This window comes from Esox lucius, chromosome 14 (assembly GCF_011004845.1).
Source record: "Esox lucius isolate fEsoLuc1 chromosome 14, fEsoLuc1.pri, whole genome shotgun sequence".
In the NCBI taxonomy this organism is placed as follows: Eukaryota; Metazoa; Chordata; class Actinopteri; order Esociformes; family Esocidae; genus Esox; species Esox lucius.
Genome location: NC_047582.1, coordinates 19,518,785 through 19,534,382, shown reverse-complemented (window position 1 = coordinate 19,534,382; position 15,598 = coordinate 19,518,785). Strand labels below are relative to the sequence as shown.

The 15,598-nt window shown below is 45.3% G+C and overlaps 1 protein-coding gene across 2 annotated transcripts in view; it reads right to left on the bottom strand.

Moving 5' to 3' along the window:
- Positions 1-587: 587 nt before the first annotated feature.
- The window catches only part of LOC105015058 (ephrin-A5), a 58,865-nt gene continuing 43,854 nt past the window's right edge, over positions 588-15,598 (bottom strand). The window contains exons 2-5 of one of the 2 annotated variants that reach the window (XM_020053748.3): positions 7,003-7,295; positions 2,626-2,691; positions 2,405-2,488; positions 588-2,099 (exon numbers count right to left, since the gene is read on the bottom strand). In XM_020053748.3, the coding sequence (XP_019909307.1) occupies positions 1,975-2,099; positions 2,405-2,488; positions 2,626-2,691; positions 7,003-7,295 (568 nt within the window). In that variant the 3' untranslated portion in view covers positions 588-1,974. The remainder of the gene's footprint in view (positions 2,100-2,404; positions 2,489-2,625; positions 2,692-7,002; positions 7,296-15,598) is intronic. The other variant, XM_010877898.4, reaches the window with a different exon arrangement.

The window sequence follows — 15,598 nt, the reverse complement described above, 5'->3', positions numbered from 1 at the left end:
AACTAGCGCCTGCCCCGGCCAGTGTGGACGCCCCTCCGCACCACATCAAAGACACGGCTAAATTGCACCAGAGCCACAGCTGCTGTGGGAAACTGACGTCTGGAAGGGTTAGGAGGACTGGGGGGGGGGGGGGGGCATGCGGGGGTGACTGGCTTGATCATCACGACATGGACACTGATCTGGAAATCAGATCATCATGGCATGGACACTGATCTGGAAATCAGATCATCATGGGATGGAAACTGATTTGGAAATTAGATCATCATGGCATGGACACTGATCTGGAAATCAGATCATCGTGGGATGGAAACTGATTTGGAAATCGGATCATCATGGCATGGACACTGATTTGGAAATCAGATCATCACGGCATGGACACTGATTTGGAAATCAGATCATCACGGCATGGACACTGATTTGGAAATCAGATTATCACGGCATGGACACTGATTTGGAAATCAGATTATCACGGCATGGACACTGATTTGGAAATCAGATTATCACGGCATGGAGACTGATTTGGAAAACAGACCATCACGACATGGACACTGATCAGTTGATATCAACGAACCTTTATGCTGTTTGCTGGGGGGGGGGGGACACTGAAACTAATCATCGTTACGGAGACATCCCTGAACTTTGTGTTTATGTACATAATTGTTTTGTCAAGGTTATTACAACGTTTGAAAATGCTGTGACAATGTTTGTTAAAAAAAAAAAAAAGCAGTGGACGGTTATATGGACAGATGTTTTCAGTCCTTACAGTATGTTTACTGGTCCAGAGAAGAAACACAGTTGTAACACACGTTCCAAATTCCTGATTCAACATCCAACTCATTGTCCTTATCCCTGATCTCGGTTTTTATATTTATACTTTGAGTCCAAGCCCAGATATAAAATGTGTATGTGAGATGAAATATAACCATACCTGTTATAACCAAAATGCTTTTTAGTGGTGGTGAACTTTTGGGCTTCTCTCTGCTGTAATTACAGTGACTGAACCAGAACAGTCTTCAGGAAAGAGCAAGAGCACAAGGACTCAACAATAAATAGTAAAATACCTGACAATTCTCTGACAAAATACCATATCCACTCCCACGCTCCCCTCAAATATACACATGTGTTGGCTGCTACACTTGAATTATGGGATTCATTTAAAAAAATACATTAATTGATCACTAATCCCCCTAAAATGACACAAATGACTAAACACGAGTGCTTCTTTTTTTTTTTTTTCTCAGAGCTTCCTCCCCATGTCTCTGAGTCATCAAATCCAACCTCCATCACCTGAGAGGAATTTCTGGTGGACTGTTGATAGGCGGTAAAATAAGAGCCCCCTCCCTTGGCAACAGGATTTCTCCAAGCAGCTACCATGGCTCTGGATCCTTGTTTCACCACGGATTGGCCCACAGGCCTTGTCTTCATTTGATTGGCCCATAGGCATTGGCCACATTTCACTGTCCAGTAATGCTCTTGCGTCACTGCCATTGGCTGATTTGATCAGTTTACAAGCCTTCTTCAAGTCATAGTCATTTGATACAAGACTTCCTAACACTCTGGAAAAAAAATGTGGGACTTGGAAAATAGGTTCTTTTTCAATAGTGGTTGTTTTTGTTTTGTTGTTTTATCTTGCAACAATGGTTTGGGGGCCACAGATGAGGGAAAGAGAAACTGAGATTGAATGTGAATGTGAGTTTGTGTGAGAGAAAGAAAGGAGATTGGGATGGAGAAAAAAATTCACCGGGACACCATGTCCTTCAAACATTTCAATCCACAGTAAAGTAAAATGACAAAATGTGGCTTTTTGCTTAACGCCCCAAATTGAAAGTTTTATTTAAAAAAAACTACGTCCCCTTAGAAGTCCACCACTCCCCTGCACCGAGAGTCTGTCAAAAGTGCTCCTTGGGGGTTTTGGGGGGGGGCCTGTGGTCCAGTCAGAGCGGTCCGCTCTGACTAAAACCGCCAGGCCTATCGTTATAAAGGCAAGATGGCGGCCAAGAGAAGCAGGGCAGAAATGACCAGCAGGCTGGTGGTCTGAACCCGGCCCACAGAGTTGACGCCACCTCGGGACGGCTCGGCTGACTCGTGACTGGTGTCATCTGAATGAAAGGAATTCATGACGGTAGGAGAGAGGAGATAGAAGGAGATTAGAATCACAGGAAAGGAGGCATCGGTCATGATACAAACAAAAAGTTTTCCAACAATAATCTGTGACTGACTATGTCGTCTGTTCTGATGGAACAATGGAACACATGTGTACCAGCGTAATTTTACATGAGAAAATATGAATTGAAATACCATGGTGCACAAATATTTGCTAAGCATACACCCACACACAGAAACACACACGCCCGCATACACACACACACACACACACACATACATGTCATAGAATCATACAAACCTCTTGGTTCTAGGGAATTGTCCACTCGTTCATTGACGTCAAAAACACGATCATGAACGCTGACAGTTTTCACACAATTGTCTGCAACAAAAGGAGGGAGTGGGAAGTGAACATTCACAGCGAGCCCAAGATTGATATCCGACTTTCACATAATGCAGTACAGTTTGCTCACAGTTTGAATGAGACCAGAGAACGACATGTTCTTTCAGAAATCCACTTACTTGCTGGTCTGACGAACACCTTCAGTCTCAGGCAACTTCTCCTTCCATTGTCAGCCACGGTGGACGCTGCGAAAACATTTCAGATACGTTAGGAATAATACTTATGCACTTCAATACTATTCTGGGAAGACAGGTGAGGTCAACCTGCATTCAATCCCACTTCTCATAAACCTACCATACATTGACTTTTATTGGCTACTAAATGAGGGCAAAATATGTCACTTTGTCTAAGCTTCAAGTAACCCAATCATCAGCCCCAATTTAATGTAAATTTGCTCTTGCGAATAATTGGCATCTTCTACTCAAAGTTATAATGCCTACCAATTCCATCCCCAAGTGCAACAGAGAATTTGATTTGCTCAATGTGAACAACACCATCTGTTAAGAATGATGTGATTGGCTGCAGAGGCCATTAAACCTACCACTGGGTTCCATTAGCTGTGAAGTAGTAACACCCTGCAACAGTTACATCTACTCTGCCTAATCGTAATAAAACAGCTTCTTCAGCAGATCCTTATAATGGCAAGTGACTTCTTTTGTTTTTACACTACAATCGTTTTATTTAGATGAACAAGACTTGATGCCCGATTTGCGTCTGAGATATACTTTTAAATTAATTTATATAATTTTTTTTAATACTTTTTGTATGCTGCAGAGGGTGAAAATGGCAATTGTTCCACATCACCACCCGAGGTAACTTAGAAAATATTTCTGCCCGATACTCCCCGTGGCGACTGAGGTCTAAAGACGGCATCTCGCTCAGTGTGTTGGAGTGGAATGAGCGGGTACGTAAGACGTCTACTTCTCTAAGTACTTCCAGCCCCATAAACAGAATCAGAAAAAAATGGCAATGGGAAGCAACTAAAAACATCACTTACTGGCACCAAAACAATACTACTGTCACCAGCAATAGCACTTGTTTGACGTCTTGCCAAATTGCGCATGTGTTTCGACTTACAGCACAGCAAGAGTTTCTCACTGCTAGTGTGAATCCAAAATTGTATTTACATATTCATCTAAATTGTGTTCACAATAATTGACGCAGTCCAAATAAGCTCTTAAACTCAGGCAGCTGCAACTTTGACTCAACTGCCTTGCTTATATTTGTCCCTTTTATAGAATGCATCTCTTTTTTCCCACCCATCTCAGACAGTTCTCTGTGGGCCCCTATGTTCTGAGCCCTGTCATTTCCTGGCTTGCCTGGGGTCTCAAGCTGCTCTTAATCTATTCACAACCCCCCACCCACCCCTTAGGGCATCATCATGGTGTGTGTGTGCGCGTGTGTGTGCGTGTGTGTGTTAGAGACAGAGAGAGTGAGAGAGTTGGTCTGCACAGTGTCCTATTAGCCTATCCCCTGTTCTGAGATACTGCCAGTACCATTCAGTGGGAAGAAAAGTAAGTTCCCGATAAAAAAACAGCCCTGTCAGTATTTCCACTGCAGAAGACCAGGGTTCCCATTTCAGATGACTTATCAGATTTAGCGTGGCTTTGAAACAAGATAAAAATCATCTTTAGAACTCGATGATGAGAGTTCTGTTGGTAGTGTGGTTCGGAAAATAACAGCGAGGGGTATCATGACTCTTCTGTCTGTGTCAGTGAGTATCATGTGACTTACCTCACATCCCTACAGTGGTAGGCCAGGCTGCAATGCCTCCCTTCAAATCACAGTCAGTCAAGCAGACAGATTGATAGACAGTCAGACGGTCAAACAGACAGACAGACAAAAATACAAGCAGTCCTTCAGACAGACAGTCACGCAGTCAGACAGTCTAACAGACAGTCAGACAAACAGTCAGTCAGAGTCTGGGCTCGACAACCCATATTACTGATCCGTATGCTGCTTGTCTATGACCCTGCCACATACACTGCAACACTGAATCACTGCAGCCCACTGGAGGGAATTAGCAGGGCAGAGTAGACAGACCAGAGGCACTAAACCTCAAGCAAACACATTCTGTAGATCACACACATAAAATACAGACTCAGAAAATATCCTCTCATAAGGGCACACATTCTTGACTGCCCTGATCTCACACACACACACACACACACACACACACACACACAACCTAATAACCTAAATTCTAAGCATAATTATAACCCTAAGACAAACTCTAAACATAACCTGAAGTCTGTACATTTTCTTTGTTTTATCCTCGATCCTCACTAAAAAAGTAAAACAGGAAAACACAAGTTAGAAGCTAGGGGCTCAGGCACTGAGTAACTTAAGTCTGCGATATGGACACAAGGTGAATTGGTGCTATAAATGCCATGACATCAGATGATTCCATTGTGATTAGTTTTCATCTGTCAGAACAAAGCAAACCAATGTCTGCCTGGAGGTTACACTAGATAGTAAAACAGTCCCACTGTTGACCAGGGTCCATCTCATTATCACTGTAGATCTTTGGACTGTGTACAGAACCGGACCTGAGCTTCTGAAGCTGGGGCTTTACCTCAGACAGTCTGCCTCAGCCACACAGCAAGAGCCAGACTCTCAACTGTCTCCCCAGAAAATTGGATTTCTATCCCCCAAGATTAGAATCAGACTTCCCCATTGGCTCTATTAGAAAAACATGCAGCTCTAAGCCTGGGAGTAGGCTGGGTTCACATCCAGCCATGAAGACAGGATGAACTCTGACCCCCAAGCCCACCCCTCTGATCCCTGTGATGGCTTCCTGCAGGCGTCGGTCTGCCAGACAGACAGACAAACCCCCGGGCAAAACAACCGCAGGTGTCATCCATTTGATTTACCCGCGTCCCATGTCCCACCCACTCCTCATCTCGCCGGGGAGGGGGGGGGTGGTTAACTCTCCACATGGGAACAAAGGGCATCTATCCTCTGCAATGAGTTAGCAGCACAGCACCCAGAGGCATTTTACTTGCCGGTTCTTAAATCACAGCTCCAATGTTCATTAGCATTGCCGCAACATACTAGAATCAAGTATCTGTTGTCTTTCTTTTATTAAACCAGATCAGGGAATACGCAGCTTTCGTGGAACTACTTGTTGTTGGAGCACATTGGTGCACACCTCAATAAGTTCCTTGTCGTACCAGTCTGTGTGTTGGTTCAACCTCCTCCCAGTTCATGTGTTCTGGTGAACACCAGGCTAGTGTAAGTCATTATTTGACTGTTGAATCATAATTCTCACTGACATTCACAGAGGAAAAGGCTTTTAAGCAATGTGCCTTGTCTCTCTTTTGACTGTTCTCTCTTTCATTTCTCTTTGTATACACAGTACATTTACACTTACGTAATTTATTTGGCTTGATAGTATACACTTGAGCTATGTGGACTCCTTCTTGGCTCTCCTATTGCTATTAGGACATTAAACAAAACTTGAGAGGCATGGTAAAGTCCATTAACTATTCACAGATATACACAGATAAGCCCCCCACCCTCTTCTATGCAATCCATCCAATACAGTAGGATAACATCCAACAAGATTGGGCAGATAAGCACATTGTGCACCTTTGAGGGCTTCAGCCTTCTCCTAAATCACATGACTTGTGTCTCAGGCATGCTGCTGAGACTGTGACTAAGGATACTGAGTGAAGCCATCTCTGTGGAGGGGAAGGTAGATATATTGTAGCCTAGCAGGCTGCCTAGTGCCGTCTCTTATTTAGTCTCAGCTCTCTCCCCTGTAGGGCTTCAACTCCACTTATAAAAACAGGGCTTCAGATGCTTGTTTTCCAGAGATCTTCTCACGAGCAGAAAGCTGAGATTGCAAGTTTGTAACAAATACTTTTCAGAGGGAGACCATGAGAAAGGAGATGTTGTCTCTTCACTCATGTGTTTGGGTTTGAAACTCTGCCAGGACGTGGAAAACAAAGTTATACTTTGCTATTGTTCCCCATCCCCGCAGTCAGCGCCTTGCCTGATGACTCCAACTGGGATCCAGAGCTACATATTTCAGTCTGAGAATCCTTTCATTGCAGTGGTTTAAGTGACATCAAAATGTTATAAAAATAAACTGTAATCATTTACATTGAGCAAATTGTTCATCTAAATGTGTTTTATGTATTAATTGAAGAAAAAAGGTAGTTTAGGTAGCCAGGCAAATCAGTTCTATGCTAGGACTTTAATTGCTTGTCCTAATGTCATACTCTTAAAACATCTACGTAGTCTGCAGTTTGCCCAAGTAGATGGAGCTCACAAAATGCATGTAAAAATGATTTAGTGATGTAATGAATGTCATACAGGAAAACCGTGGTACCTCTCACAATTCAGTTGTTTAAAGATTTGTGATCGCACTAACAGAGTTGAGTTAGGTTTCTATACACTGAATCATTTAATGACTTCCCTAACTGTAAATTAATTTGAATATAAGTATACGTTACAACACCATGAAGATGTCAACAATTTCCATTACTCACATATATAGTAGTACTCTCTGCCGGGACGGAATTCGAAGCCCAGAGAGAAGGGCGTGAAGAGCTGGAACTTCTCAGAGAACTTCAGAGGCCCATTGCCGGAGTGGGGCCTGTTACACTCCCAGCGTTTGAAGCCTTTGGCCGTGTGATCACAGGAGCTGTAGCCGTCGTAGTTGACCATGTAGAGGACGTAGCGCTCCGTCCGCTCCTCAGGGACAGAGTCCAGGTAGTGGGGACAGAACACATCCAGGTAGTCGTTTATACACACGTCAATGTGATAGTCCCCGCGGTAGAACCTGGAGGCGAAGCGGAGAGGTCATCAGAAGGATTCATTAGGTCTTAAACTAATGCAGTGACAAGCATTTTGGTACACTTCCACAATTCTTGAAGTCATCGCTGGTCTAACGTGAGTGAATAGGTGTTAGTAAGAGCAACGAAGAGAAGCCACCAGGTGTTTTCTAACAGAGACCGCGGACAGATCTACGGAAGACATATCAACATCAGATCATTCTAGGGGGTTGTTTCCAGGATCCCATAATGTCAGTCTCAATCAAATCACTGCTCTACAGTGGGTGCTCAAAACCCTCCACCAGCAGCCAAATAATATCTTACGACAAACTACTAGTCAGTCATAAGCCACATATCAATGTTTTAGATGGGCTGTGATGACTTATGTGAGTGCTGAAATTCCCCCTGAACTAAAGTTCTTATCCTCTGGTTAGCAGGGTCTGGCAGATTTAAGAGGAAACCCTCAAAAGAGGGAGGATTTCATCAGATCAATATGGCATGTTGATGGAGGAGACCTGGTAGAATCTCTCTTAGCATCAGGATGAAGTAGCACAGGCCAATAAGGAACTGTAAGAATTTGCAAAATAATAATACAAATGTAGTTTTATTTCAATTTGATATTCTTTATATCAGTATGATATTTTATTACTCTTTTCAATTATTACTCTATTTATTACTCTTTTATTAGATTGTATTACTCTTTTCCAATTCATTCTAATTTGTGATCAATCGAAAGGGTTAACGCTAAATTGAAACAGGGATCAAATCAGGATTTTTGTTTGGTGTCTCTGGGAAGATATATTTAGCTAACGATAGAGGGCATCTAGTGTTCAACTGCATTAGTGCAGAATTTTTAAATGACAGTTCAATCAGATTCTGACTTGTACCTGATGGGACCGTTCCAAAAACAAACAGAAATGCCCTCTTTTTAAAATACTGACAGGTCACTGCACTATGTTTATTCCCTAGCTCCAACAGCCAGGGTTCACCACTGTAAACCGCCGGGGACCGCTTTACTTGGCGCTTTGGTGTAAACCGAGCGGCCCTCCAGAGGAAAGAGCACGGCAGTCAGAAATGACAGGTATTAATTTCTGAAGAATAATGGCAAACATACAGCTGAATTGTGATGCTTTTAGTGGAGACAGATCGGACAGGCTTGCCAGCGAGTCTCAGTCGCTAATGGCCCTGGCTCAGTATCAGTGACATTCTGTGGATACCTCCAATACTCCACCTCTGTTCATTGACACGCTGGGACCAGGGGAACATGCTGGGGGCCATGTCAGTGCACGCTGCGCACTGATGATCCGATACGGGTGAACTCATTCTCTGTGGGAGGTTTCTCAGGGTAACGACTGCGACTTACTGAACCAGAAGCAGATCTTGTAGCTAATAGGCAGCAGACACCCCTACTGATTAGATCGTTTTCCAGTCATCGAAAAGTTGCCGGTTTGAATCTCACTCTTGAGCAAGTAACTTTGACCTAACTGCTCCCATAATTCTCTCTGGATGAGAGTGTCTGCTAAATGACTGAAATGTAAATATCTAATAACCTTTCAAGGGGGAGGGGTGTACTTATTTATGACTGATTCAGGGTCAGGTGAAAGAGGAGTTGGATAGCAGTGCAGCTGTTTCCACTGATTCCTACATTTTCAGACATTAAAAGGCGTGAGGAGTATAAAGGGTAGTGTGTGTTGGCTGGGCCCTGCCGGGGGTATCAGGTTGTCCTTATACGGACTGCAAATGGGCTGCAGGATTAGTGACTGTCCTACTGGGTTTGGCCGAGCCACAGATGTGTGCGAGTGAGTCCGAGTGTGTCTGCATTCCATGGGTTCTCCATATTCTTTGTGATATTGTGTGAGTGTGATTTGTCAGCTAAAATCTCATATTTTTTTCTCTAATTATAGCCTGGTTAAACATGAAACCGAAGCCTTTTTTCCCCTCAAAGGTCCACTTTCTTATGCTCCGGCTGAGTGCTGTGGCTCCAGGCAGACCCAACATGGCCTTCAACAGCTTCAGAGCTGTTCAGCTGTGTGTACTGTTCACTGACCACAACTGACAGGGGCCAATCAACTCCCAGAGGCCTGCTAGTGTCACTTCCTCAGCCAGCGGCGTTGTTGGGATATTCAACTCGGTCTGGTCATTTTTCTAAGCTTTTAATGTGTACCTTTCAACTTGTATGTACCTGTAGCTGTTGACACCTGTCACGGAAATTTGACCTGGGACCTGCCATAGAGATTAACCCAGATTAGGGGAAGAGAGTTAGACTGGATATGTCTGACGGAAAGGTGAGGAGTGTTCACCTGTTGGAATAGGACCAGCCGAGGGTGTGTGTTGGAGGAGGCAACAGCAGAAAGGATTACTCTGGCCCTCCCACAGAACGTTCACCCCAGAAACACACAGAGAGACTTGTGACAGATAGTACCTAATATTGATCCACACTGAGCCATAATCCTGAACCTTAATGCCAAGACATACTGTTTTGTCTCAGTCTGAAGCTCAATATCACATCAACTGTGAGTTTTCAATCTTTTTGTGAATTTCTACAGTAATGCTTCACGACAGAGCTCAAATGGAAGATCGACAGCAGAGTTTTATTTGGCGTTCTTTTGTAAGTTTGGGGAAAACAATGACAAATGAGGATAGGAACATTAGGCTTAATGTGGTGGACAAGGACATAAAGAACTCAAGCTGTGTGAGGTTGGCAAAACTGAAAACAACACCATTAAGAAATCAACACCTTCATTTGCTAACTTTATTCCTGTGACGCAATGAGCCAATAAAATTTATAAATGAACACACCCAAATCCTAAATCTATTAGTCATTCGGATTAATGATCCTTGATTGGCTGAATTACTCGCAGCCACTTAGACAGGCTCATGTATGATTCATCGAGTAAAACTCATAACGATTATCCTTCTTTTCAGTCCACTCCTCTTCTCCTTTTCTCCCATCACTTTCACCCTGGTGACCAAACATAGGTAATGAATAGTTTGCACCCTGGTTCCGAGAGGGTGGAGGGAGAGAGAGAAAGAAAGCTTTCATGGTGTTTTCTATAACACATGATTACAGTTGGGTCAGAGCTAGGTCAAATTCCAATGGTTTTATAACAATGGGAGAGCAGAGGAGACAAGGCCCCACCACGGACCACATGAAACTGCTGACCTGTTCAGACTCACACACAATGAAACTAGAACAAATCACCAAATACAAACTAAATGCCCATAGGAGCAAACATTACAAGGCTCATCCACACCTTCTTTTAATGGATTACAAATGCTTTCCATTGAAAACCTATGAATCAACGATCTAAAAGCCATGTGTGTCTTACAGACACCAGACTCTGTGTCGAGATATTATTATATTTTCTTCATTTCTGTTCTCTCTACCGTCAAAACACTAACTAAGTTTCACCCACAACCTAACCCCTACATTTATGCCTAACCTAGCCCTAATTGCTAACACTAAACATAGCCAGTAATGCCTAACCCTGTTTCTAACCATGCTCCCAATTCTACATTCCACTCTAAACCTAACACTTACGGCTAAATAAATGATCTTCTTCTGAACGGCGTGAACGTTGCTTTTAAGATTTCTATCATTTAACCACAATTTCTTTTTTTAAATACACACACTCATACACCCAATGTGTAGTTTATGTCCCTAACCTCTAGGGGGAGCTCTTTAGGTAGGCATTTACACCACCATGGTCTTACAGGGCAGAGGCCAATTCATCTCTGGCCATTTGGCCCAGGGTGCTGATGTCACCATATGGAGGCAATCTATCCCTCTGCCTGGTGTTTCCCTCACTCCCTCAGGGCAGGAGGACCTCACCCGCATCCACCTGTCCCATCAGTCATAGCAATAGAAACCTGTGCCACCAGCCCCAGAAGCACCCGCTACGGTTCACATATCATCGCACACATCTGGGCAGGCACACAAACAAACACACACACACACTCACACACTGATCCCAAGGGATCAGACCGGGCGTCGACAGGAGAGACGTGGGGGGAGGAGAAACTATAAAACACTCCTCTATTTTGTCATGAACATCACTGGGAACAAAAGGTTTTGTCTGAGCTTCACAGACAGGGACCAGAGTTGTTGAATCGTAGACGGGAAAAACACATTGCTGTTTGTGAAAGACGGGTCGTACATGGCAAGAATATTACAATGTGTTTAACAGTCGGTGAAAGGAGGCGAGCGAATCAACAGAGATTATAGAGGCAGAGGGTGAAAAGCGGAGTGCAAATGAAAGCGACAAAGACTGAAAAATTATTGAAGAGTGATTGTCAGCTGTTTTCCATGAATGACATAAAAAGCTGAATCACAGCACATGACAGCTTCATGAAAGATGATGCTATTCTGGTGGTTAAAGTAGCGGCATGGAGCGAGTGTCACTCAACACACACACACATAAAGACAGCAGCGCACGATCAGTCAGTCGACTCCTAACCCGAGGAGCTGACAGCCATCCCATAACGACCTGGTCTCAAGGCCCATCTCAACACCGGCTGCCATCATAATGTCTTCAGACAACATTATGTTCTACCTCTTTTTACATGTGAAGGGCGCTCAAAACCCAGATTACACACACACACACACACATACACACACATACACACACACACAGACCTCAGGGTGCCATCTTGAAGGCCACATAACTCCAGAGGCCCCAAGCCTTGTTAAAATAACCCCACAAGAATATCACACTCAGCACCTTGGACAGAACTAGCTAGTGTAACATACAGTCTTAGATCATAAAACAGAGATGCCTACCTCGACACAAAATAGAGACACTGATGGAGCATGAGCTTGGATCACTGATAGATTGTCTGTCCTGGTGGCTAGATGCTAGCTATCACTATCAGACAATCTAGTCCCATTGGACAGGAGGATATTGATCAGACACTTAAGAGTCCAGCCAGGGGTGAGAGGTCATTGACAGTCCATTATTCAGCCAGGGCCTGGGTATTTGGCCAGTGTCTGAGCCAGGTGACAGAGATGAGTCCAGGGTCATCCATCTTGGGAGCTGCTGCACGATGGAAGGTGAAGTTTAGAAGGGTGGATCGATGAGACTTCAGCTTAGAGCAAACAGATGCTCAGACCTCTCATTAAACACACAGCAATGGTACAAACTGCAGTGAGCTGTTCAGGAGGGGCCTACCTCGACCCGGCTCTGACTAACATGACCCTGACCCCCCCTCATGGGTGGAGCTTTGACATCTGACCCTCTCTCCGGGATGGAGCTTTGACATCTGACCTCTCTCTCCAGGGGTGAATTGAACCCCTGCACGGCCCTATCACTTATACTGCACCCCGGGGACCCCCAGGCCCTGGGCCAAACCCATTCTGAACCCAGTATACTGGGGGAGAGAAACCATATCGTCTGGACTCACTCAACCACCCATGACAAGGCTTCACACTGATCACACCGCCAGCCCTTCACTAGCAGGGTCTCTAACACATCAGTGGGGGGTGTAACTGGCTAGGGCGAGTATCTGTGTTCCATGGGGAGGTTGTAGCAAGGTAGAAGTGATGCTATTGGATACTGGTTGCGTTAACGGTTGGGTGAAGTCTGAGATAAAAGATGAGTGTGAGAGTTAAGAGAATGAGCAGAAATGTGGGAAAGAGGCTGGAAGAAGGAAGACATTGAAGGGGGAAAAAGAGGGAATGAGTCTGTGATATTCAGCATGGCTACCAAAGTGGGTAAGTATGAGAGTCAAACGGGGTGGTCCATAGACAACAAACAGCAGCAGGTCCAGGAAAAACAGCACATGTAAAACCATGTAAGTGCTAAACATAGAGCCCTCTCTGAGTGCCATGCATGCCAGGGCCAAGCCACGACACCTGGCCCCCTCAATCCCACCCCTACAGGCCCCCTAAACCGCCTGGTCTTCCTCCCAACCCCCTTCTCTTCAGCACAGTGTCTGTCAGAACCTCCTCAATCAGGCCACAACCAGAGCTCCACGCGAACATGCTGGATTAAACGGACCAGGCTCAGATTCACACATGCTGCCTTAACTAGCAGTATTTCACATTCACACCTTCTGCAGCATTTCAGGTGTCATCAAAGGCTAGTGACCTTAGTAGGACACATTCCCAATACACACATACCATGTCCTCTCAAGCTCCGCCACTGTGACCTTTCAAAGGGCAAGTTTTATCCACATTTAAAATGGATTTAAAATGACAACCCATGGCTATTATTCACACATTGGGCCTATTAAAGTGTTTCATAGCCAAACTCTCACACAGAGTTTAGGGAGGCAGCTCATAATGTTCTGGGCTCAAGACCAGAGGACAGCAGGAACAAAATCCTGATTCAAAATCTACAATCCAAGACCCAGCAGACCAAAGCATGCCCACCCTGATATCATGGATGGACCAACCCAGACATTACCAGCTGGTCACACCACACCTGCTCAGTCCTGGATGAAGCCAACACGAACTCATCCTTCGCCTCTCTCTCCTTCCGAAGGGATTTCAGATGAGCTCTCGAAGATCAGTTCTCTAAATCCTGCACCCCAGGAAGAGTATGTCTGTGCAGCTGCCCAATCACTGACCCTTAAAAGAAACTGCAAAAAATCTGATCCCGGTCCAGCTGTCTGAGGGCCAGTACAAACCACATGTCACAAGCTGCTCATATATATTTGTCCATGGATTTCCAGTGTCTTTCTGATGATTGAGGAGGCTAGAACAGGACAGATCACCTCCAGGCAGGCCACCTTCCATCCTAAAGAACACAAATTCAGACACTCCTGTCTGAAGAATAAAGACACCCAGCACTCTCCCTCTGACCACCCATCCAGTTAATGTGGGGTCAGGGTTGGCGTGTTGTGAAACAGGGCCTAGCGGGTTGGATCTCATCTTAGTATCGTCATACACGGCAGAGCTGAGCTCCCGTTCGGGTTGAAGAGACGTCATTTCATCTGGGCATGGTTCCACCCATTCCCATCACATCCACACGAAAGACGCTATGTGTGAAGGATGTGTGAATGCGCATATGACATTATGTGCGTGCCTTCGTGTGTGTGCGCGTGGGTGCATGCTAAGGTGTTTGTGCGCTCACTTATACATTTGGTTGTGCATTCATGTGTGGCACAGGCCTCCTGTCTGTCTGCTGCTGCCAATGGAGGACAGTGTGTCTAAGTACTGGCAGAAGCACCGTCCTCCTCCCCCAATCATTATCACTGTTTTAGGGAGCAGACCGGAGCACTGTCCTCCTCCCCCTATCATTATCACTGTTTTAGGGAGGAAACTGGAGCACCGTCCTCCTCCCCCTATCATTATCACTGTTTTAGGGAGGAAACTGGAGCACCGTCCTCCTCCCACTATCATTATCACTGTTTTAGGGAGGAAACTGGAGCACCGTCCTCCTCCCACTATCATTTTCACTGTTTTAGGGAGGAAACTGGAGCACTGTCCTCCTCCCCCTATCATTATCACTGTTTTAGGGAGCAGACCGGAGCACCGTCCTCCTCCCCTTATCATTATCACTGTTTTAGGGAGCAGACTGGAGCACTGTCCTCCTCCCCCTATCATTATCACTGTTTTAGGGAGCAGACCGGAGCACTGTCCTCCTCCCCCTATCATTATCACTGTTTTAGGGAGCAGACCGGAGCACTGTCCTCCTCCCCCTATCATTATCACTGTTTTAGGGAGCAGACCGGAGCACCGTCCTCCTCCCCTTATCATTATCACTGTTTTAGGGAGCAGACTGGAGCACTGTCCTCCTCCCCCTATCATTATCACTGTTTTAGGGAGCAGACCGGAGCACTGTCCTCCTCCCCCTATCATTATCACTGTTTTAGGGAGCAGACCGGAGCACCGTCCTCCTCCCCCTATCATTATCACTGTTTTAGGGAGCAGACCGGAGCACTGTCCTCCTCCCCCAATCATTATCACGGTTTTAGGGAGCAGACTGGAGCACCGTCCTCCTCCCCCTATCATTATCACGGTTTTAGGGAGCAGACGGCAGTGATTAGCCCCAACTGCTGAACCATGGGCCACCTCATTCACCACACCACTTGGTGTCATTGTTATTGGAGGGAACATGTTACCCTGCCATGCAAATACCAGCTCTTCTCTACACTCACTTCTCTCATCTCACTTCCACACAGTCATTGAGTGTCCTGGCCCCAGAGAGACACACAGGGAGGGATGTGGGAGAAAGAGGAAGGCAGGGAGAGGGAGACAGGAGAACGGGAGAGACAGGGAGAGGGAGACAGGAGAACGGGAGAGACAGGGAGAGGGAGACAGGAGAACGGGAGAGACAGGGAGAGGGAGACAGAAGAACGGGAGAGACAG